Source organism: Pogona vitticeps, chromosome 10 (assembly GCF_051106095.1).
Source record: "Pogona vitticeps strain Pit_001003342236 chromosome 10, PviZW2.1, whole genome shotgun sequence".
Taxonomy (NCBI): domain Eukaryota; kingdom Metazoa; phylum Chordata; class Lepidosauria; order Squamata; family Agamidae; genus Pogona; species Pogona vitticeps.
The window spans coordinates 24,572,989-24,598,075 of NC_135792.1; the positions used below are offsets into that span (position 1 = coordinate 24,572,989).

General features: G+C 45.1%; 1 protein-coding gene across 2 annotated transcripts; it reads right to left on the bottom strand.

Moving 5' to 3' along the window:
* Positions 1 to 525: 525 nt before the first annotated feature.
* Positions 526 to 23,271, bottom strand: HSF4 (heat shock transcription factor 4). 2 transcript variants are annotated; one of them, XM_072980646.2, is made up of 12 exons: positions 23,083 to 23,271; positions 14,753 to 14,861; positions 14,264 to 14,391; positions 13,714 to 13,838; positions 12,020 to 12,095; positions 10,938 to 11,002; positions 9,536 to 9,635; positions 8,904 to 9,031; positions 7,082 to 7,187; positions 5,946 to 6,011; positions 4,794 to 4,899; positions 526 to 3,860 (listed from the first exon to the last, which is right to left on the bottom strand). In XM_072980646.2, the coding sequence occupies exons 1-11, from the start codon at positions 23,203 to 23,205 to the stop codon at positions 4,840 to 4,842; spliced, it is 1,086 nt and encodes a 361-aa protein (XP_072836747.2). In that variant the 5' UTR covers positions 23,206 to 23,271; the 3' UTR covers positions 526 to 3,860; positions 4,794 to 4,839. The 2 variants fall into 2 exon arrangements, with proteins under 2 accessions (XP_072836747.2, XP_072836746.2); XM_072980645.2 differs by having other exon boundaries at positions 9,536 to 9,638.
* Positions 23,272 to 25,087: the final 1,816 nt, after the last annotated feature.

Below are 25,087 nucleotides of genomic sequence, written 5' to 3' on the forward strand. Positions count from 1 at the left end.
GAGAAGAGCATCCCAATGTAGATTTATCCTCTTCCTTTCCCGTTAACAGAAGAGATCCCTTTGTGGCAAATCCAGTGTTCAAATTTATTTGACAGAGGAAACTACGTATTAATGAGGGCCTTCTCAGTGGTTGCTCCCAGGTTTTGGCATGTTCTGCTCCAAGAAGCTGCATTGCCTCCTTCCCTTTTTGTCCTTCAGACAAAGACCTTCCCTTGTCAGGCAGGCTTTTAAGCCATCAGTGGGGGACCTTTCCATTTAGGACATTTAGATTATTTTAAAATGTGTTGGGTTTTTTATGTTTTAAAATTGCTTTTCATCTTCATGTTTAATTGCTTTTTAACATATAGCTTTGCATTGTTTTTGAACTTGTTATTGTAGTAGTTTTGTTTGTGTGTGAGCCGCCTTGGGTCCCCTTACAGACAGAAAGGTGGAAAGGAATGAATGAATCAATGAATCAATGAATGAATATATATACACCAAGAAATGAATAAAAGAAACAGTCCAGCTTGCCAAAGCAGAACCAAATGAGGCCAAAGGAAAACCTCTTTAATTTGCATACGTTGTAAAACTTTACAAAATGTACAACCATCGTGCAAAATTGCAAACACAGGCCATCAGTTCCAAGTATCAAAGCATACAAGAGCCAAGAAATACAATCATACACTCCCTTTTGAGGGGAAAAAAGGGGCTTTGAAGTAGATACTTCCTCACCGCTTTATTTCCATATTCAAAAACAAGGAAAAAAAGCCTGACAGCAAGATATGATCTGTGGAAGTCAATGATCTTCATAATCACAAAAAGCTTCTAATTCAACAGTAAAGAGAAAATTTGTGCAACCACATCATTGTCAGGCGTGTCTCACTGATGTCGAAAAATGTGTTAAGATCAGATTTAAAATAACAACACGAATTGCTACTCCATCACTATGAGCCACAATACAGCTGGGCAAATACCCTTTAATGCAGTCATCCTCATCATCCTATCCCTTTCTCTTACAACAATGGATGGATAGATCAGTATTTTCCATAAGCAAAAAAAACTTAGGAAATACCAAAAGGTTCTAATGAACAATAGGCCTATAATTTTCTAGTGTAATATCCCTGATTAATACTGTAGCCGACGGAGGCTATTCTCTACTCAGTGTTTATACAATTTAATTTTAAGAACTATTGCAAACAAATCTCTACTTTGCTATGAAATTCAGCCTTCTGCCACAAGGAAAAGTTGACCCAGCCAAGGTCATTCTCAGAAAATCACAAAAAGATGTAGGGGAAAATAAACTAAGAAAAGAGAAATTTTAAACATCCATTTCGTCTATTCTCTTACACATAGTACTACCACTCAAGCTATGCTCAATTTCCACACGCAAGGTTTGCCAGGACTAAAGTATCTTCAAAAGCTGCTCACTTTTGAAGAGGAGAGGTAGGAAGAGGAGAGTCTGTTGTTATAATTTAGTAATAAGGAAAGTATTTTGGACGTGCGTGGAGGTGCTCTGCTATTACCAGTGTGTTATAAGACCAAGAATACGGGGAAAAAAGGGCTGAAATCTTGTGGCTTAGTGTTGCAAATCACAACTAGAGCAAGCCCATTTAATGAGGATTGGGTGACTGAACTCCTCCGTCAGTCTCACTGATTCAGTGGGCCTACTCAAGTTGCAATTTCCTACACAACACAATTTCAGCTATATTATTTTAGGGCTTGAACCAGCTAGACCCTGCCTCCTCTTAAGCTGCCCTCAGTTCTCTCTTGCCTCCAGTTGTGAAAAAGCAGAACACCTCCTATGTTGAATTGGGTTGACAGTTGTTGATCTCTCCAAGGAACTCATTGCCAGCTCCCAATTTTGGGGTGTTGGCATCAGAGATATTAAGAGACAACAGATAATCCTCAGCTCACCTCAAACCCCCCCCCTTGATCCTTTTTTGGGGGGGAAGCCATGACAGTTTCACTAGCACAAAGCTTGATATAGTTTAGGTGCAAACGCATCACAAATGCATAAAAGGAAGACACTGCTATCCTCACTACATTTTGTTTTACTAAAGAAGCCTACTAATATATCCTCATTCAGCAGGATCTGACACACCAGCATTTATTCTTCCAGCATTGCATTCACACAGCAGTTTGAAAGACTACTCTCCATGCCCTGAGGGACATTGAGCAGCACATCCTAATCTCAAGGAACCAGAGAAAACATGGACCCCCCCACAGCTGCTTCAGTAGGAGCCCTTCATGGGAACACCCTTTCCCTGAGGTAAGAGAAACCGGATCAGGACACTTCTGGGGACCCACAGTGATTAGACCTTAAGAGTGCTGATCCAACATGTCTCATCTTTCATGCCAACCAGCCATGACGCTGGTTGGTGGCCATGTTCGTCTCCATGGTGCTAAATGGCGCACCAAGAAATCAGCAAAACAGAGAAGGAAGGCCGTCGAAGACAAGAATTGGCCGGACGTCGGCAAGTCAAACTCCATATAAACTGGTCTCATTTTCATGTGGGTGGTTTCCCTCCAACCCTAAGGTGAGAGAGCATGTTCCACAGGGAAAGGGAAAGGAACAGAGGGAGGTGGACGCGATGTGGTTATCTACCCCAACTTCCATGCCAGGGAATGAAAAATATAGCACGGTGTCTCCAATAAGACAGAAGGCACAAATTCCTGCTGGCTGCTTCTCACGCTGCGGTTTTGCGACAGGGGATGACACCCCCACAGGTCCATCCACATCCTGGATCTGCAAGGATGGGTACAAACGGAAGCCAGACCAAAAAAAATATCCCGTATGTTCAAAATTCAGCAGAATTTAAATTTTGCTTTTTGAGATTCAGATTTGCCAGAGATCAAAAATAAATACAGTGCTGCATCGCTTAATCTCGTATAACATTCTTTTAAAGCTTTTTTTAAAAAACCCTGAAAACACACAACTGTAACTGGGCATTTTAGCAAAAAGAAGTCAAAAGGGAAGTTACAATTATTTGCAAGTTCCTTTTTCTTTCCCCCACATCATGTTAACCTCAGATCTAGCACAACTGTGCGAATGTGTTAATGCAGTCATGTTGGAGGCGAGACTGACCTTTCCATCACCCAGCTGATCATGATAAGCTCATGTTCCGATACCATAGGTCAATGCGGTACTTACGTATCAAGAGAATATCTGACATGGGATGAACCCCACATTGACCCTCCCATGCTCCGATAATGAAGCGAGAGATAAAGGAGAACGACCAAAAAGAGAAAATTAATAATAATAATAATAATAATAATAATAATAATAATAATAATAATAATAATAATAATAATAATAATAATAATAATAATAATAATAATAATAATAATAATAATAATAATAATAATAATAATAATAATAATACAAGAATCTGCTTGAGCATCATGGGAAGGTCTATGATGAAAACAGCTGAAAAATGCTGAACGACAGGACAAGCTGTGGTCAAGATTGTACCCCCTAATCTCACCGGGGGAAAGAGGGAGGTCAGCTGCTGCTTTAGTTCCAGAAAACCACATACATAGGATGGGTGCTTCAAGACCACACTAAATAGAGCACCAACAGTCAAGATCACATCACATTTATACATCCTGTTACGAGCCACTGACCCCCTTTTTCTTTCCACGGAAAAAGATAAATGATCCCTAGAAGGCGAAGTGAAGACATACATCCGTCTGCTCAAGCTAAGCCACAGAGCAAACCTTGTTCTCAACGGAAGAGGGTCAGGGCTAACGGGGACGTGACTGGTTTGTCTGTGACTGCTCACAAGGGCCAAGAAAGAAGCTGGGTTGGCAGAGGGTCAACCTTCCTGTTACATTCGTGTTCCTCTCCAACGCGTTGGGTGGCTGACAAGGGAAATCTCTCCCTAGAAGGACAGACGGAAAACACTCTGATCAGCATATGAGTTGGGCAAATAGGCAAATGAACAATAACCAGAGTCCTCATGAAATAGGGAACAACTAGGAAAGGTTAGGAGGGAAAGAGGAACAGTTTTAGCTAAAGAAAATAAAGGAACTGGTCCTTCCAGTGAACGCTTCTAGTAGCTCGGGCTAAGAAGACAGCTGTGTATGGAAAGAATCAGCCAGGATTCTCACTTCCCCTTCTAGATTTTCAGACTGACCAGTCCTAGGTGAATTATAACAATTATTATAACAATACCAGACTCTTAGAACTACCTCCCAGTTGACCAAAGTACAGTGGTGCCTCGCTAGACAGTTACCCCGCATGACAGTTTTTTCGCTAGACATTGGCTTTTTGTGATCTCTATAGTGATTCGCAAAACAGTGATTCCTATGGGGAATTTCTCTGGACAATGTTTGGTCCCTGCTTCGCAAACTGATTTTCGCTAGACGACAATTTTAATAGCTCCCTCTGTGCTTGCAAACAGGTGTTTTTGGGACCTAAGCTTCACAAGACAGCGATTTAAACAGCTGATCGGTGGTTCACAAAGCGGCTTTCCTACGGCCGGTCTTCGCTAGACAACGACAATTCTTCCCCATTGAAACGCATTAACAGGTTTCAATGCATTCCAATGGGGAAATGCTTTTCGCTAGACGATGATTTTGCTAAACAGTTATTTCAGTGGAACGATTATCATCGTCTAGCGAGACACCACTGTAAATAAAAGCAGACTAATCTCCCAGTCTCCTGCTAGAACAAACAGTTGTTTCCTCTTCTAGGGCATTGTCTAGTTTGAACCTAAAGGACTCATGAAATTTCTGTTCCCTACATTAATGGCTCAAAGGCCCCTTTGCCCTCAACAAAAGTATACATGAGAAATGTCAGCTGCATCCCATACCTGGGCAAAAGACCAAAAAGTCAAGATCCAACACTCAACAGACATCTCATTTGCATTCTTCTCCAGATCCAACACTGGGCTCGGCATCCTGAGGCAAAAACACAAACTACAACACAAATAATACAGAATTGTACGAACAGAAAGAGGAAAAGAAGAATGGGGGGCGAAGTTTAGAAATCTGGTTAAACAACAACACCATCAGCGTTATCTGAATAACGTTGCAAAGGTGGTCAGCGGTAAGACCAACTGAAGACCAAAAGAAAAATTATTTATGGGCTAAACGAGACATGTCTGGATAATACTTAAAACAGACTTTGGCTGAATCTCTTATAGTTTTGGACCATTGACTTAGCTGCAGGAGAAAAATCTTATTTTCCCTGTTATCTGCTTTGTGGCCAGGATGGTTAATAATAGAAAATAACAAGGAAAGTGAGAATGTTTTGAGTGCATGTAGCAAACAACGAAGGATAAGGTAAATTATGGTAAGAGCTATCAAAAAAATGATTCATGAAAGAGGTTGGGAGAGCAGGGGGAAAGATCTTATTTCCACGTGGCAAGGAGAATTACATTCAAGTTGGTGGTGGTGGGAATCACTATGAACTGGAATAATGACACACAAAACCCCAAACAGCAGCCATGGTAGACAGATGAAGATTTTGCATTCTTTTGGAAAAAGGTGGGGGGGGGAGGTGGATGGATGGATGGATGGATGGATGGATGGATGGATGGATGGATGGATGGATGGATGGATGGATGGATGGATGGATGGATGGATGGATGGATGGATGGATGGATGGATGGATGGATGGATGGATGGATGGATGGATGGATGGATGGATGCAGAAAGAGAAAGGGAGATGGATGGATGGATGGATGGATGGATGGATGGATGGATGGATGGATGGATGGATGGAAGAGGTCAGCGTTCTACACTCATGTACCAGAGAATTAGCCTAGCTGAAGGCCACAGGATTACTCCTTAGGAGGTCTTATTTTGTACACTGGCTTAGGGAGAGGATGGCTCAGCAGGGAAGCAACCCTACTTCGTTCAGAGCCTCAGGCCATTTTTTTCCATGCTAAAAGTAGGTGTATGTGTTTAGAGGCACCCTCTCCCTCAACCTCCCCCCTGTGCCGAAGATATGTCTCTCTTACCGAAGACAAACTGGCCTCCACTTCATTCAGATTCCATTCACTCGCAGACAGAGTGGGGTTGAAGACCTGAAGGGGAACAAAGAGACCCTTCTTATGACATGGACCCCTATTCTAATGGTAGGAAACCATTTCTGGTTCTTATTTTCTTTAACAAATAACTGCATACCAAGAACTCAATTCAGACTTCAGGTTGTCTAGGTAGAAAGCACTCATAGTTTTGCTTCTTTTAAAGTCAGTGTAGGCAGACAAAGGAAGAAAATGGGAAACATTAATTTACATTAAAATATAAAGATTCTGCCAGATCAGCTCATGCAGGACCCATCCAGGCCAGGACTACGGTTTCCAGCAGCCAGCCAAAAGCTTCAGCAAACCCACAACAAGACAAAAAAGCAAGTTACTGTAGTTACTCTGCAACAACCAGTACTCCAATTGCTTTCCTTTTTGTCTAATGCCTTTTAAAAACCATCTACACTGATACCCATGGCTATATCTTGTGGCAGTGAGTTCCACTATAGCTGAGTAAGTCAGCTATAGTTTGTGTGAAGCTTATTGTGGCATTTGAAGTCTTTTTGAAAGAAAGAAAGAGAGAGAGAGAGAGAGAGCTATAGAGTTTGCACAGCTAAATTTCTTGTGCCTGATTCCTTCCCTCCATACAATGATGCACCTGGCTGGAAAATGCACTTTTATTTCAAAAATGTCAGGGACACTTTTCTGCAGAGTTGGGAAAAAATTACTTCTTTTGGCTACAACTCCCAAATCTTCCAGCCAATGTGGTTTTAGGGAGTTGTAGTCCAAAAAGTTAAACTTCTCAAAGCTCTGACTTTCAACAGAGCCCTCCTTTTTAAAATATTCTAATACTTAATGTTTTTTTTTCCTTTTAAATGTTGTCTTTTAGTTGGGGGTAAGCCGCCTTGGGTCCCCTTTAAGGAGAAAGGCAGGGCAAAAATATTTTAAAAGAAATAAACCGCTAAACGAACACAAGGAGATGGTTGAACTCTAAGCCAGCCAAGAGCCATAAATTTCCATTTTTTAAAAAAAGCCTATCTGCAGAAGTTTGCACGTTTGATTTTCAGACCCTTTGAAGGCGAGATCTGAAAAACAAAAACGGAGTTATGCAAGTGCCCATAAAAACGTACCTCCAAAGGATTTGCGGCTTCCAGGTTGTACTGCTGGCTCCTCAGCAGGATCTGAAGGCCTTCCAGAGTCAAGTCGGCACCCTCCAAAGGATCGGCCATTTCTGGTCTGGGAAAAAAGCAAAGGGGACATTTTCAGGTGATAATTATGTTAAGAGGATGGCAGCAGACTTAACAAGAATTCTTGGGGCATCTTAAAGACTAGCCCAGGGTGCAGCCTCAGGAGAGACTTACACCAGAACAAGGGGAACTCTTGCCCACAGGAATTTAACACACTAAGACACAGAGATAACCCGCAAAGCTTTTGGTTCCCTTCCCGCTTCTTCTACCAGGATCAAAACGTTCACCCTTCTGCTGTTTTATCCACACAACTAGTCTAGAAAGTGGATGAGGCTGGCATTGGAGGAGGGCCTGGTGTCCAACTGGCAGACTGACATCAGACGTGGGTCCTGAATACAATGGGGAAAGAGTGTATTACAGCCCTTCAAGGGAGGTTAACGATGCCAGAGTCTCTGAAGGGAGTGATCGCACTTCAGATTTTGGTCTGAAACATACTGGAGCTCTCCAACATGCTGAAGGTAAAGATAAAGGTTCCCCTTGACATTTAGTCCAGTCGTGTCTGACTCTAGGGCATGGTGCTCACCTCCATTTCCAAGCCATAAAGTGAGTGTTTTATCCAAAGACCATTTCCGTGGTCACGTGGCCAGCACGACTAGACACAGAATGCCATTACCGTCCCTATTTATCAACTTGCATTTTTACATGCTTTCGAACGGCTAGGTTGGCAGGAGCTGGGACAAGCAACGGGAGCTCACTCTGTTGCATGGATTCGATCTTACGACAGCTGGTCTTCTGACCTTGCAGCCCAGAGGCTTCTGCGGTTTAACCCGCAGGGCCACCACGTCCCACGTGCTGAAGAGTCTCCCTCAAATAAGTTCAGCACCTCGGATAGTTCCTTTGACACTGGAGTGGCCAGCCTCTGCAGCCCCACACTACACGGATTCACCATTCAGGGAACTGGGTGAGGTATGTTGTCACTAACTCCTAATTCATGGGAGGGATTGGAGATCATAATTTCAGAACTGCAGAGCTGGAAGGGACCCTATGGATCATCAAGTCCAGCCCCTTCTCAAGGAGGCAGTGGAGAATCAAACTTCCAACCTCTGGTTCCACAGCCAAAGGCTGACCTACTGCTGAGCTATCCAGCAGCAGACAGAGGGAGGATTCGCTCAAAGCAAAGAATGGCATTGGGACCGATCGTTACAGGTACGTTTCTAGTTCTTGAGCTACAAAGTACAGACCCCAGAGATAGCCTCCATGCTGGTTTCGCTTCCTCTGTGCTGGTCTGAATAAGCTTGATAGAAGGACAAAGGAAGGGAGGGGCGGTGAGTCCTTTTGCAGTGATTTAGGTTACTGGCTGCAGAGCCAGAGTTTGGAAGTTTGATTCCCTCACTGTTCTTCTTATGAGTAGAGCCAGCCTGGGTGGCCTTGGGCAAGCCGCAGAGTCCCAAGGCACCCCAAGAAAAAGGGAATGGTGAAGCACTTCTGTGTATTCTCTACCTGGAAATCCCTCTGAAAAGGCTCGCCATAAGTCAGAATTGACTTGATTGCATGTAATGACTATTATATGAAATTTTAGTCCTTCACTCTATTACCTCCCTGCAGGGGTCTTGAGCTCTTCTGCAGGACTTATTTCTTCCTAGATCCTGCACCAATCAAGAGCTGGGAAAAGTGACCCCTTTTTTGGGGGGGGGACCACTGCTCCGAACCCGTCTGAGGTCTCCGCAGGGCCCACCCAAATCCTTCGCTCTTGTCCGTCATTTACCTCTCAACCTCAGGAGGAGGCTGCATGATCACAGCATTAGACTGTGAGGCTTCAGTAACGTCCGATATGATCGGCCCTCTGGCGACGGCAGGATTGTTGCTTAAGCGTGAGGCAGGCTCTGCAGACGGCTGCCAGCAAAGAGGAGGGAAAGAGGGAGGTATCTTAAAGCCCTGATGAAACTCCAGAATATCAGCTTAATATTTTTAACCTGTGTGTTATGTGCCACCAAGTTTGAACTGACTGACAGCAAGGCAAACTGGGTTCCCAAGGAAAATGAGATATTATCATGATTTTAATAGTTAATATTTAAATAGCTGTTTGCTACCCTCTCCCCACAAAAATAGTTTCCATGGCCACACAGGGATTGAAACCCACATCTTCTGAGTCCTAGTCCTTCATTCTATCCACTACACCAATGGTCCCCAACCTTGGGCCTCCAGATGTTCTTGGACTACAACTCCCAGAAGCCTTCACCACCACCTCTGCTGGCCAGGATTTCTGGGAGTTGAAGTCCAAGAACATCTGGAGGCCCAAGGTTGGGGACCACTGCGCTACACCACCCTGGTATCAACACACCAAAAGTTTGTCCTATTAAACAATCAGTGTCTACTTTTCTTCAAGGCCAGACTTACCGACTGAATGAAATAGGAATCATGAAGAGGATCCAGAGACAAATGTCTTCTGTACTTAGTCATTTGTGGAACAGGATTCCCATCATCCAGCATGAGAGGTCTGCTGAAAGACAAGCGAGTTGGGGACACTTGATTCCAATCACTGCCACCAATCACCGTGGGATTTTTGTAAGAAGATGAACCATTACCCCATCGCGAACCTCAACCAGAGAGCAGACCCAGCGAAGTCAGCTGGGAAGTGCTAAGTCAAGGGTGCAAATCCCACTGTGTTAATGGATCTACCGTAGCTGGAATTGTCAATGGCCATTCCTATCAAGATTTCTGTGAATGTGTGTTGAATGTTTCTAGAGTAGGGGTGACTGGCCAGTTAGACCCATGTTATTTTCCACAACCACCCCCAAAGTCCACCAACAAAACAGAAAACATGGTATCCGAGCATCAAGCATAGACTTGTAGAACATGCTAAGCAGAAAAAACTGGGTTTGGGTTGAGAAGGGGAGCTCCAGCACGCATCCCTATATTTACAAGCCCACCCCCTGTTTTCTTTTCCAAGGTTTCTTAATTTTAACAGCCTAATTGAGGAGGTGGGGCAATTTTCTACTGAAAATTATCAACATCACCATCACAGAACTGTAGAGCTAGAAAGGGAACCCTCAGGATCATCTAGTCCAGCCCCTGCCAAGGAGGCTCAGGTGGGGAATCAATCTCCCAATCTCTGGCACGGCAGCCAGATGCCAAAACCCCATAGCTATCCATCCCAGACAACTCCCAGTAAAGTCTCAAGCTCAGTTCTTCCCACCTCAGATTGAAACCAAGACTTGGAGAAAGTTACTTTTCTTGATTACCACTCCAAGAATCCACCCAACAGCTGGGGCAGCCCCCCACTCCGGGGGGGGACTATCCTTAAGAGTGGAGAATTGACTCCTGCACTCTCTTCTATAGCCACCCAAAAAGCCCACCCATGGATGTGACTTCACCTGGTCCATCCTGACGTAGCACCAGGCGTGGTCCAGCTGGGAGATGCTGCTAGAAAAACCCTTTCCCGTTTTCAGGGTGGGTGGAGGACTTGCCACCCATGCCCCCCTTTCTCTTCCAACTTCCTTCTTCCTCCCCCCACCCCACCCCACCCCAAAACACACGTACTACCAAAACAAAAGTCGCAGCACGCTGACAGGGTGCTTCTCCGAGGGCCCTGAATGGAGCAAAATCAGCAGCTCCGAGTCATCCGTTCATCCCCCCCATTCATTCCACAGTCACCATGGTTGCGCCCCAGGTCCGGTGACCCACCACGCCACATGGAGCTGAGCTAGGGCGTTTTTTTTTTCCATGAAGGGGTGAGCCCCCCCCCCCAGGGAGGGGGTGAAGTGCCTTCCTGCGCATGCGCCTCCACGAGGGTACTTACAGTTTTCTCTTTATTCCAGTGCTGCTGGGGTTTGACTGGAGCTGGCCAAACAAAAACTGAATCAGCTGTCAGGGGAAATCAAGATCAAGCGTCAAGTCGGTCAGCACAGTGATTCAGCACCCATTCCTCCACCGCCCTCTCCATTTACACAAGAAGCCTCCATCTTGTCTGTACGCCCAGCAGGTCACAGGGACCCTTCCCAGAGATGAGAAGAAGATCACAGGAAAAACCAGGCACTTCTCTCTGAAATATCTTTGTCCTCTGAAGTTGATGTTATTGAACTCTACTCTGCTTCCTATACTCTCGGGACTGCCCAGCCCGGTGCCTCCAAGTATTTTGCACCACAACCCCTACTAGCCCCAGTGGAACAGATATCTTTCAACAGAGAACAGCACTTCTAAACACACAATAAGCACGTCTAATTTAAACGTTAAGGTAAAGGTTCCCCTTGATAATTTCTCCAGTTGTGTCCGACTCTAGGGCACGGTGCTCATCCCCATTTCCAAGCCACAGAGCTAGCGTTTTGTCCACAGACAATCCTCCATGGTCACATGGCCAGCGTGACTAGACACGGGAACGCCATTTACCTTCCCACTGAGGTGGTTCCTATTTATCTACTCGCATTTTTGCATTTTGCATGCTTTCGAACTGCTAGGTTGGCGGGAGCTGGGACAAGCAATGGGGGCTCCCTCCGATGCGTGGATTTGATCTTACGATGGCTGGTCTTCTGACCTTGCAGCCCAGAGGCTTCTGCGGTTTAACCCGCAGCGCCACCACATCCCCAAATGTCTAGTTTAAGCCACAAGCTATTTTAATGCATTTCTTTTTCCAAAACATCTCAACCAATTTCCATTTTGTGCAGGTGCTGAAACTCTAGGACCATTCACACACGAAGCTTAAAGCAATTCGTAGTACATTCTGTTTGCATGGCTAATGTCAGACTAATTTGTCAGACGCCAATCAATTTGCTTTATACAGCCATTTTTCTTAAACGTAACTGCCCAAACTCTTATCAGGTGCATGACAGTGAGAGCAGCAAGTGTGGCACACTTTTTTTATATCAGCATCAATATACATGTTACCTTATTGATCACTTTCTGGTGTTGTGAATGATTCTGCCTGAGGCACACCACTTCCCTCCACAACACTTCATTCTGCCTGAAAGGAAACACAGAACACAATTTTGAATCTATGAATGAATCCCACAAGGCAAGCAAAGGCATTAAGCAAAGTGTGCTGCTTAATTAATTAAGCCCATTATCCCTCTGTGTAAGGTATACAATAAGGCTGCAAAGCAATCATAATTGAAGCATTTTTTTTATAATGAGATGTATATCTTCCTTCTATCAGCCCATCAGAAGGTTATTCCCTTCTGCAACACAGCAAGAAAAAAATTGAATTGATCTCTTGTGAAGTTGCATGTGGGATGTTGTGTTTCCCCAAGTAAGGTCACATTAACCAACCACACAGGAGTCAGGAAGGAGAGAGGAGGAAACTGGCTATTCATCTTATTTGCAACTTGTTAAGGTAGCTCTGCTGTGGGTGTACAGACCTGCAGAAGGCATGCCTATATCAGAGCTACCTTAACAAACTGCCAAAGTTTCCAAGAGCTATCTTAACAAGCAATTTCTCTCCCGCTCTGTGCAGATTTCTCACTCTCCCTTCTTCCCCTTTGGTCTCCAGATGCCCTAGTATGCACCACCATTTGCTCTAAACTATTGTTCCCACTCTTGGGCCTCCAGATGTTCTTGGACTAAAACTCCCAGAAGCCTGCACCACTAGCTCCGCTGGCCAGGATTTCTGGGAGCTGTAGTCCAAGAACATGTGGGGACTCTAGATTGGGAAGCACTGCTTTAAACCCTTTTAAAAATGGTTTGGAGGCAACAGGTGCTCAGTTGAGGGGAACCGACATCCCTGAGAGTGCCTCTTAACTTCTTTGTCCCCACCATGAATGATGAAGCTGGGAGAGCCAGTTTCTGGCTGCCCTTTCAGCCTGGAAGCTGCATCGGCTCAAGCAATCACACTGCCTGAACCGATGCAAAAGCATTTGATGAGGGGGAAAGCGGAAGCCCCTGCAGGGAAGAAAAAAGGATGCATGGGGGAGGTGAACCTCCAGACTGATTTGCAATGACTTGCATATTGTGTAGTCAATGAAAAATAATACAAATCAGACCGTCCGCATCCAGGAGCATTTCCCATATTATTTGTCAAGGTAGTCATTCTTCCAGTTCTCCCTTCCTCTGGGCTATAACTAGTGTGAAACAACTGGGGTTAGCCCCAAGGCCCCAAAATCTAGAGGCAAATCTACTGATGACTGTTGGAAGGCTGGATTGCCAACAACTACCAGCCCTATTTGCTACCCCTTCTTTTTTTGGAAAGCATGAGGTTTTTTTTTCCTGGATGGTACCCATTCTTCCCCTTCCTTTTTCTTGGGGGTCAGTGAGAGGCTTGCACCCATGCCTTAGGGTGGAGCAGCTGGGAGAGGATGATGGCTGCCCCGGGTGCCGAAACTGCTAGCTACAGCTCTGCCCTTCCTCACCTCCTAACAAAGGTAAGACTCCAAAATTCTTTGAATGCCAGACTCCCCCCTTTACTTAGATGCTAAAATCGCTGGTTCAACAGGCAAAAGGACAGGCCAATACCTGCTCAGGTAGCTGCAAGACTTTCTGAGCCACACAGTTGCAGCTGCATGGAATTCTCCCTAATTTTCCAACCTGTAGAAACCAGTAAGGGCCAGCTCGAAATTGACTAAAATCACAACGTGGAGCACACTTACTGCTTCATGTCCTGTACTTGGCATTCCATCGTCTCTTGCTGGTTCCTGAGGACTTGGATTTCGTACAACAGTCTGCTCAGGTCCTCCTGGCGCATCTTCGTTTCTTCGCTTTTCACAACTGACACCTAGGGGAAAAACAACAACAGGAGACGACGCTGGGACAGAATGACAGCATGTTCTGAGGCCATGGGGATGGGACCCGCTCTCCATAAAAGTGCACTTTGCCAACCCTTTTGGTAACGATTTTTATCTTATAGTTTATTTGTTTAAATATTAACTTATAAGTGTTGTGTTTTAACTGCCAGGAAAAAGGAAAATCACTTGTGGGGTTTTCTAATTTAAATGCCAAAATAGTTTACCCAAATTTGACTTTTCCCCTCCATATTTGGCAGAAAGGGGGGGGAGATAGAAGAAGTTAAACTCATCAAACCTCAAAGAAAAACTAGGAATGGGGCCTTTTCCCAAGACTAGATGACAATTTATGAGAAGCTTTTTCTTACATTCAGTCTGTAGACTTCATCAAGCGGCCAGTCCCGCTCACAGGCCTTACCTTCCTTTTGATATGTTCCAAGAGGTGCTCGTGGCCCTGGAGGAAATAAAGATGCTGAAATTCTGTGTCGTCTCGCTCCGGTTTGACAAGACCACCTTGTTCAATGTTCACCACCTTCCTGAAACCATCTGAAGGACAGACAGACAGACAGACAGTGAGGGAGTGTCAGAAAGATGAGGGGCCAGGAGGCACATGTTGGTTATACAACACCTGAGGATGCGAGAAGCAGGCAGCTGACCTGACACCTTACAGAGGTTACATATGGCCGCACACCTCATGGAGGTCTCGCTTTATATCCCAAGGGGTTTCCTTTTTTCCCCTTTTAGAGGGCATTCCCCCCATGTCTCACAGAACACACATCCCACACAGCCCTTTCCAGCTTTGATTCCTTCTATGGGGGCTGCATCTGAACCGATGCCGCCGGGCGCCCCCTCCTCGTCCAGAAGGCCTCCAACCCGGGTCTCTTCGGAGTCCCAGCCTGTTACTTACACATGTTCAGCTGCCGGACGAAACTGGCCATGTTGTTGTGTTTGAAATACTTGGGCAGCACCTCCTTGGCAAAACGTCCCTGATCAAAGACATGGAAGCTGGTGCCGTTCTAAAATACAAAGAAGGAAAAACAACAATCAAGCTGTACCGTATGGGCTCTGTGTGTTGTTATAAGAGGTCGTCGCTGAATCAAAACTCTGTCAAAATCTGAAAATCACTACATAAATACTGGTAAGGTAAAGGTTCCCCTTGACATTGAGTCCAGTTGTGTCTGACTCTAGGGTGCAGTGCTCATCCCCGTCTTGAAGCCGTAGAGCCAGCGTTTGTCCATAGACAGTTTCCGTGGTCACGTGGCCAGCGCGACTAGACACGGAACGCCGTGACCTTCCCACCGAGGTGGTACTTATTTATCGACTCAAATTTTTACATGCTTTCAAACGGCTAGGTTGGCAGGAGCTGGGATGAGCAACGGGAGCTCACTCCGTCGTGTGGATTCGATCTTACGATGGCTGGTCTTTTGACCTTGCAGCACAGAGGCTTCTGCGGTTTAACCTGCAACACCACCACGTCCCTGGTATATTGAAACAAACAACTGTTAGAGCTGCCTTCTCAGCTCCATTTCTGAGGTTTACTCCCTGGTACTTTTACTCAGACGAAGGGCTTCACCGGACAAGATGCTTATTAAAAGCAGGGCACCCTTAAGAGAGCAAGACTGTTTATTCTGATACCAGATCACCTGAATCCACATTGATAGCAAAGTTGCTTGCTTCTGTTTTGTAACTGGATAAACTATGATAACTGATTCGAATCCAGAACACAGATAACTGGACAAGCCATCATTCAGCACGATATAAATAAGCCGTATGTTTCTTCCACCCTATTTTCTGTATGATAAAGAGAAGTCATCACTTCTCTTTTTACTTAATTCTGGTTTATTCTGTCATCTGGACAGATTAACTGTTCAGACATCTCAAGCATAGTTAAGTATGATTAACCAGGGATCTGTGGACAACAAAGAAAATAATATACCTAAATTCCTTTTTCCAGCTATATCGGAAGAATGGTGAAGGCATGAAGCTCTGGTTTGCTCTTTCTTGGCCCTAACCCATTCCCGTCTTGACTTAGTGTTACAGTCCATCAGCTCCTAGTAAGACAGAAGATTCAGGCCCAGCCTAATGGCCATTCCATACTGGCCATTTTGCGTGTGAGGTGGACCAGGCTAGAAAGGGTCTGTTGAGAGTGATGTACAATTTGCCACAGTCCTTTCATCTGAACAGCAAAGGACCCCTTGTAGTCCCATCAGCTGTCAATTGAACACTTCCCCTGATCAACTGCGGAGGATCAGGGGAAGTGAATTTTTTTTAATGTTACTCCTCTATCCCTCTGTTGGTGCCATTCCATTTTTGTCCCTCTCCCTGCTTCCCTTCCCTTATTTTCTCCTCACTTTCTCTCTCCTTCCTCAGAATCTGCAGCCATGATAGCAGAGGCCACCAGAGGCTGCTACTTCCAGGCTCAACAACAAGCATGCCAGAAAGAATGCATGCCCTATTCTCTGGGCCAGAAAGGTGTGGTACTCTCCTTAAAGGGAAAGGATGGCTTGATCTAAGTAGAAAAACTAATGGATAAGGTCTCCCCCCCTGCCCCTCCCATCCAAACCATGCCTTTAGCAATTTATATAGATCAATGTCAATATGCCACTGTGGACAGGGCATAAGTCTTCAAGGTCCTCTCCAGAAGCAAGGTGTAAGCAGGAGAAATGTGCCAACATGGTCACTGGGTCCTAATTCCACCAGAGGCTAGGATGCACATTTGTTTGATAAGCAAACTCAAAAACACAAATGTGCCAAGAGGACTAATAGCAGCTTTAAGATTAGGTGTCCCTTCCAGATTGATCCAGACCCCCTGGTGATCTCAGGAAACATGCCAGACAGCCGCAGAGCAGAGGAGACTAAAGCTTAGAAAATGTTTATTTTGTCTGGACTACAACTCCAAGCCACTGGCTTTGCTGGCCTGGGGGATACAGGGGAATGGTAGTCCAAAGGGGCAACCCCCCCCCCAGCTCTGGATTAAAGAGGGCAAGGTTACTGCTGTTCTGTTATTGGTCGTGCAATGGCAATGAGCGCCATGCCAAAAATTATGACAAACTGAGGATGTTGACCCTTCTCAATCTGCTAGAAGAGAGACTCTTTTTGGAAATGCAAAGACAAAATCAAAATGAATAAGAACAGAAACATTGTGGCACCTTTAAGGACTAACTGCTATATTTTAATGTGAACTTTCATGGACAAGTCTACTTTTTCACACAAAAGGCTCACATTATAATAATAGCAGTTAGTCCTTAAGGTACCACAATGTTTTTATCTTTTTTAAAAACATTATTTTGTTTGTTTGTTTATTTATTTAAACTATTTCATTTTAGCCTGACGTGCCAGCACAGAGTAACATGGCTACCTCTTCAGAACGGGAAAAATCTTCAGCTTCTACGCCTAGCGCATGTCTCTTGTGTGTGCATCTCGACTGCCACAACCGTTTCCACAATCCAAGGATCACAAGGTTGCTTTGCTGAACTATTTCCAAAAAGTTCTCCATCTTTCCTTTTGGGTGGTGGTGGGGGGGGGGAGAGGCTGCTTCACGACCATCCCTAAATCCACGGAGAAGTTGTTGTGGAAGAATGATGATGATCAGGCTGGCAGATAACAGTTGCCGTTGTCGCTACTTTGCAAAAACCAAGACACGGGGAGAGAGACCCCCCCACCTCCCAAGAAGAACCAATTGTTCAGAATTTCTGGTCAAGCACAGCATATATTCTTAGTGGTTGTGCCATCAGATATGAGGTGACGGCAGCCATTAAAAGGACCAAGCAAATGGTGCTTTAGATCTTTGGCTGCAGAACCAGAGCCAGGAGTTCGATTCCCCGCTGGGCCTTCTTAAGATCTGCGGTTCTAAGATTATTGTTATTAAAAAAAAATACTACGCAACGCTAAACTCCAGAACAAAACTCACTTCCCTCACATTGTTATTTAGTGAGTTTCAAGTTAATTTTGTTATGTTAACGTTGACTCTTGGCACGGTAGGGTGGAACTGGGGCCATTTTTTATCATGGCAAATTGTAGTATTTTACACTATCATGAAAACAAACTCAACAAAGAAAAAAGAGGTTTAGAGGCGACATTTCAACAGACATCCCCACCATGTTCTCATGTGGGGTTGGGGACTCCGACCTCGGCCCTTAATCCCACTTCTCTGGGCAGTGGGGTGAGAACAGGCAGAACCTGTTGGGCAAGAACTCATAAGAATAATAACAACATGTTGTCAAGTTGTTTCCGTCTTCTGGTGGCCGTTGTAGAATCTTCCAGGAGTGAAGCCCTCAGAAGTAGGTCTCCAGTCTGTAGACCATCTGGTGGTGGAAGCAGCTCACTCTCCCGGCGAATTATGAAGAGAAATCATTGTTGACATGCAAGCCCACTTCTCTGGGCCCAATTTATCACCAAAACGCATCTCTCCGTGCACTGACAGGTCCCTCCTTCTGGAGGGGCTCTGGGGCCACCACGCCACCTACCCAAGACCACGCGAGTGGCAGGGCTTGTAAACCCATCATCCGGCACACAATTCAACCGACCCGTTTCCCCTTAGAAGGCACAGTGGGGATTCAAATTCCCAACCCTTGTGAGAAGTACAAGCTCCAAAGGCAAAGGTAAAATATGATTAAACGCTAATGGATTAAAGCACCTGATAAGGCAAACCGTAAGAGGGATCTGGCAGAACCAAAAGCCCCTGGAACGTCAGTTTGTGTAGGAGCTCATGCATAACTATCTTGAGTAGCATTTTGAGCTGCCCAACGGAAAAGGACCAGCTTTCCTTGCAAGTGGAGAAGGTGGGAATCAACCCATCAAGGCTGCTGTCTCAGCACATGGCAGGCACATGGGCTGTTGAATAGCTGAGCTGGAGATGCAAAATTTCCAAAAATTTCCATTTTCCCCAGAAAAGAAACGGGGAAAAAAAACTTTTTTCCAAAAATTTCCATCACTCCCCAAAAAACATTTCTCCGGGTTTTTTAATGGAAATATTCAGAAATTTTACATCTCTAAGCTGAGTCCACAGCAATGGCCTAACAGCATTTTCACAATAGGCATAGCTCTCTGCTATGCATCAATGGCAACCTGCATCTCGCAATATTGATAAGAAAAAGGACCAACCGTAACAGGTTTCTTTTAGCACTTTGTACCACTTTGTCACAGACTTCCTACGGTTTTGCTGATCAAGTCCTAGAATGTACTCCCCCAGAATGTGGGAAAGCAGTGATTTGCCATCACCCAAATAGTCCATTCAGCCAAATATCCTTCACGGTTTATTGTGTGTCGTGGACAGAGTGATGGAGCTCCAGCAGAGACACATGGGTTCATACGCTTGGTGGGGTAGAGAACAGAGACACGAGGCGACACGAGGCGCTGTTAACATTTATATGGTGGTCCCTAGTTTCCCTTTGCATGTTCCTACTGAAGGCCACTGAATTATAAGGCATCGTATAAGGAGAAGGGATGTGGCCGCTTTAGGATGTGTCTGAGGAAGTCGAATGTAAGGAGCAAAAAAAACAAAACAAAAAACCTCACACTGAAAAACCTATGGCCCTAACCCTGTTGGCAATTTGCACATATGTACACGAAACCATGCTGGAGCGCTGTCACTTGCAAGTGAGAGACTGAGTGTGTTCCTGGACGTGCACTTTTTAACAGCACCAAACACAACAAGCACTTCGTCAATTACCAGCAATTTGTAGCCGCAACTTACATGATTCCACGTATCAACCACCCCAAGGACTCTGGCCTGTTAGCTCTTAAGGGATCACGATATTTTTGCTCCTCTTACATCTACTGAAAGAGGCAAGCATAGCCACCCCCTCTGTTTCAAGGAGGATGCATTTCCACCTCATTGAGAGAAAGCGAAATCAAAGAGCAATAGCTTTAAACTTTATTGATGGATCATTCCACGCCCTTGTACACGGCAGGTCACGAGCTCTTTTGGCAACCTTATGCTCCAAAGAACAGAAATTTCTGAGTGTGGAGACACTTCAGATGTTCTCCGTTACACAGTACAGAGAATGTACTTATGATGACTGTATTTGATGACCAGTTACACCCGCCACCCGCAGAGAAGATTCTATGACTGTAAAAAAATGGTGCAAACTTCAGAACATGGGGAGGGGGAAGTGCTAGAGGCAAAGACATCAGAAACAAGCCTGCCTCTTGGATTTTGTAACACGGTATTTACATCCCCGATTATCTTGCTGAAGATCAGCTACTTGGACTGGAATCAGCTCTCCAGGGTGAACGAACTCAAGATTTCATGCTAAACAACAGCCCACTCCCATAACAGAATGTGTCAGTGCTTCAAACTGTCTTAAACTCTTGGAAGTAGTATGTTAAAATCCATGTACCTCCACTTTACTAATGTTATTCCCCACACATTTTAATTTCCAAAATGCCTTATACCACTCTTCGAATAAGACCTCTGAGAATAGCTAAGACTTAATAGTAATACTAATAGTAATCAGTGTGTGCCGTCCAGTCAATTCAGACTTAGGTTGACCCTTTTCCAGGGTTTTCTAAGTAGAGAATCCTCAGAAGTGGTTTGTCATTCCCTTCTTCTGGGGCAACCCTGGGACTGTGTGCAGCTTGCCCAAGGCCACCCAGGCTGGCTCTTTTCATAAGAAGAACAGTGGGGGAATCAAACTCCCAACCTCTGGCTATGAAGCCAGAAATATAACTCACTGAGCTAGCCAACCAGCCGATTACAACATAACCATTAAAAGAACCAGAGGGAGGTAAGGAAGATGGACAAGTTCTGTGATTCGACAGCTTCTCTACGAGGCACGGACAAACAGAGAGGACTTCAATGGGTGCTAAACCTACATCGAACATAGTGCTGTGGAAACATACCGGGCGAGAACATGGGTAAAGTCAGGGTATCACAGCCATGAAGGTCGCCAGTCTCATTACTATTAAAAGCTAGAGGCCAAGAAATGGTTTCAAAAGCTAAATTTCTGTAACTTTGATGGTTCACATAAGGGAATCAAAACAGGTCTTCCACTCACTCCTATTATCTGCAAAATTATTTCACATGACACTTTATACAGGCTGGTTCGTGAGCGAGAGAGAAACAGCTTCATCTGTTGGTTTTAAGAGGGTTTTGCCGAGACAATTTTTTTAAAAAATTATATATAGCATTTCCACTGGTCATACAAAGCAATATTAGGTTTCTGTGAATTCGTTCCCTTCTATGCTTGTTTAACTTATTCATTCTGCAATAACCTGAGAACTGCAGAGATGAAAGGGACCCTGTGGGTCATCCAGTCCAGCCCCTGTCAAGGATGCACACGGGTGAAATCGACTCTGCAGCCAGAGGGAGAAACCACTGACCTATGCATTTGTTTATATGGAGTGGTCTTTTTTCCATCATAAACAGCAAAGAAAAAGCACATTTCCTAAATAACACTGAACTATTCAAAGTTGCCTTGAATAACTGAGTTTCTCAGAGGCTGTTAATAGTAATATGACGCTTCTTTATGATCTGCATTTGCATAGCAACCCCATTTTCTCCCCATAAAATGCAAAGCAAAAAATGACTCTCAGCTTCTAGCCTTTGTCCTAAAAATTGGAACGAAGAGAAACTGTGTAAGAATCTCACCTTTCCCCCCGCCACCTCCGTGTATTGTCAGACTGGTGGGGGTGCAAGAGGGAACCTCCCAGAGCACATTTGGGGGGGCAGAGGAGGTGGACCCTGACACAACGGCCCTTCTGTTCCACATTTAAGCAACACCATCATCGCCTTTGATAGCATCACATGCTTTGAACCCTTTCAGCAGCAATTTTTCACACAAATAAAACGAGAGGCATGCCATATAAGGGAGATCATATTTCTGTGTACCCCACAATAGAGTTAATTCTGTGTACCTCCCCAATGTGCTAATTCCTGGGAATGGAGACTCAAGTTGCGAGACTTACTGTCAAGCTGGACTTAGGTGTCTTTTTTTTCAATGACTCAGACTTGTCTTGTGACTCAGAATCCACCCTCCCTCCCTTCCCCCCCCCCAGGTAAAAATATTTGTTTTCAATAGGGGCTCTGATTTGGGGTTTTGGTCCCAAAGACTTGTTGACATCCCTGCTAATTCCTCAGGTGTAGCCTTGCCCCCTTTTCTCCACAGCTTTAGCCTAATTCCTCTCCTCCCCGTATTTATCACACACAAGAAGTTTAAAAATAGAGTCCAAGGTCAAGATTTTACAACATCGCGCTGGCCAGTGTTAAACCCAACCATTGCAGACCTCAGCAGCGCATGGCTGTTCCTTAGGAAACCAGGGGCTGGGAGTCGCACTCTACTTCCTTTCGCACACAGGTTAAGAAATACAAACATCGACTTCTTAATTAGCAGCAATCTAGCGGTGAAATCTCTGCCAGTGGACTTACATCCATGTAATTATTCAATTAGATTCCAGCCAGGGAGCTAGAAGCATCATCCAGTAGAGCACTTTGCCAAGAAATCTACTAGCACCGGCTTCTTGACAGCTACCCATCCAGCTTCCCATACAAATCTCCACCCTTCATCTGCCAGGAGGATCTGTTTTACTATCCGGAAAGAAGCTTGGCACTCCAAAACCCATTTTCCTAATGTAGATGCAGACTCCCTTCCTTGGGATCTGAACTCACTGGTCCAGCCACATGACCTCCTGGAAAAACAGAGCCAGACCTTGCCCTGTTTTTTAATGCGAAGGGCTGCCCAGATTTCTGAGGTCAAGCCACCCCGTTAAACATGCAAGGTGTGTGCACACATGCACAAGCCTTAACCTGAACCATCTCCTCACAAAGTTTTAATAGACAGCAAATCCCAGTTTTGAACAATGAGGTGAGATGGCTCTGTACAAGGAAGGAAGGAAGGAAGGAAGGAAGGAAGGAAGGAAGGAAGGAAGGAAGGAAGGAAGGAAGGAAGGAAGGAAGGAAGGAATCCTTTGACAAAACAGTATTTTTCCTTGCACAAGAATCCCTGGGAAAAAGGGGGCATGGCACAGAATGTGGAAGCTTCTTTCAAACACACACAAAAATGAAAATCAAAAAGCGCAGAACCACCACCTCATTTTTTGGGGGGGGAAGCCAATAAAACTTGCTGGTGCAAGGGAGACGTGTCTCAGTGAGAAATCTTCTGCACGGTGAGACCTGGGAAACCACCGAGAACAGGATTCCCCCCACCCTGCCCCCAAATGATTCCCCATGTCCCCACTCCCAGTGCCTTGGATTTCAACTCCATGGCCTTCTTCATTCAAACTTCTCCCTCTACTCACGATGCTCCAGCAGATAAGGTGGTTGGTCTCGGGGTCTTCTACCAGCGTCCACAGCTTGGTGAGAAACGCGGGGACGTTACTGGAGTAGCCATCCATCGCCAGGGCAGTGGGCGAATCCTGCATCGTTTCTGCTCTGTCCCAACTACTCTACTGCCATACCTTTGCCACAACAAAATGCCCTTTCTCCCCTGTGCGTATGAGGGAGAGAGAGAGAGCCATACAGCGGTCCAGGCAGAGTTGAGGAAACACCCACCTGCTTCGCACCCCCCCCCAAAAAAACAAGTCACTTCAGTCAGCAGTACCGCTGGCCCTCAGCCAAGCCCAGCACAATGGGCGGGCATGGCCCAACCACGGGGGAACAAAGCGCCGAATGAAAAGCACACCGCATTTGATCTCACAAAGCCCTGAATAGAGATGCAGCCTCATGCAAAGAGAATATACCCTTGCTTGCATAAACACTGTAGGCCAGGAGGTCAGTAAACCACTGGAAAGAGCCAAAGGAGGACCGGCTCATTCATCACCCATCTGTAGGACCTGGAGGTGGCTTCCTGGAAGCACATCGCCTTCAACCCCTTGGGGGGGGTGTCTTTCACTGAACTTCTTCAACTTCTGCATCACCTTTCAACCCACCAGTCCTGTCGGTGTCTTAGCCCAGAGGAAACACGACACACATTCCATTGATTAGAACTAATGAAAGCAAATAAAATGCTCAGCACATGACAATGGCTTCACTGCTAACATGCAAAGCAGGGGAAAGTCAGAAAGCAACCAGCGTCAGGACATGCTCAGACCAAACTTCTTCTCTCCGATGGCTTTTCCAGCTGACACTCTTTAAAACCAGATTCTTTCAGAGCTAACCTCTACCAAGACAAGCAGATGTTCTAACTATAGGCAAGCAGCAGGGCCCGCCTGATATTGCACATCACGTTTGCACGCACAGAAAATCTCCATTTTCAAACCCACCCACCACGTCCTACGGCTTAGTTAGCACCGTCAATCACACTGGAGTCAATGGGAATTTCGTGAGTCACCTCCTCCATCCATCCCATTGATCCAAATGCTGAACTAAGTCCCAGTTAAAAGTATGCCCCCTTCACGCACCAAATCCCATCGACGCAAGGGGTCTACTCTAGTGCAACTTAATCTGCCAAGCAACATCCAAATGAACAGCGTAGATGATGCACATTTTTTATCTGTTCTTAGCACCAGGAGCATGGCAGGCCTACTGCTTTGTTGGTTATTTGTACCTAAACTGCACCTAGAGATTTTCTGCCCGCTATGATGTCATTAGAAGGAGAGCGCCTCTGGACTGGGGAAGACAGTAACCCTCTCTGGGTGGAACTGAACAGTTCTAGAGAACAGTGACTTCCGAGCATGACTTTCTCAAGACAGAGTCGTTTTTGAGAAAGTCAAGGTCTTTCTGCATCCTTCACAAGAGCAACCTTTGACTAGCATCTTTCCGTTCCGATTCCAGATAACCAAGCTCTGGCTTTCTCAAAGAAGAACCAGGAACCCAGTTTTAAACCACAGGCTGCAGCCTTTGTGTACTGGTAGAGCAGGTCTCCCTATCAAGAGCTCAACATGAAAATAAATGGCATCTGCTAAGCACGTTTCAGCCCTAGTAAGATCTCCTCCTCTAGGCGAAGCCTGGTAAAGTTACACTTTTAGACAACTACTCTCCGTCTCCCCAAGCGGCATGGAGGATTTGCAGATTCCCAGAACAACATTAGGCAAGGATGTAAAATCAGTTTATTATATATGCACATCTTTATTGTGATTTGTGATTGTGAAATTACCATTGATGTTCAAACAACTATAACTTTAAAAGACTGGCAAATATTAAAACCTGCAGCTAAAATTTTAATTTTTTTAAAGTACCCAGATCAGAGATACGGGTTTACGCCAAATCTGAATAAGAGGTTTGCACCAAAGGGTGAATTTAAAGTTTAATCGTTCGCACAAGGGTTCCGCTGCCTTGCTCGCTTAAGACAAATTTCATCATACC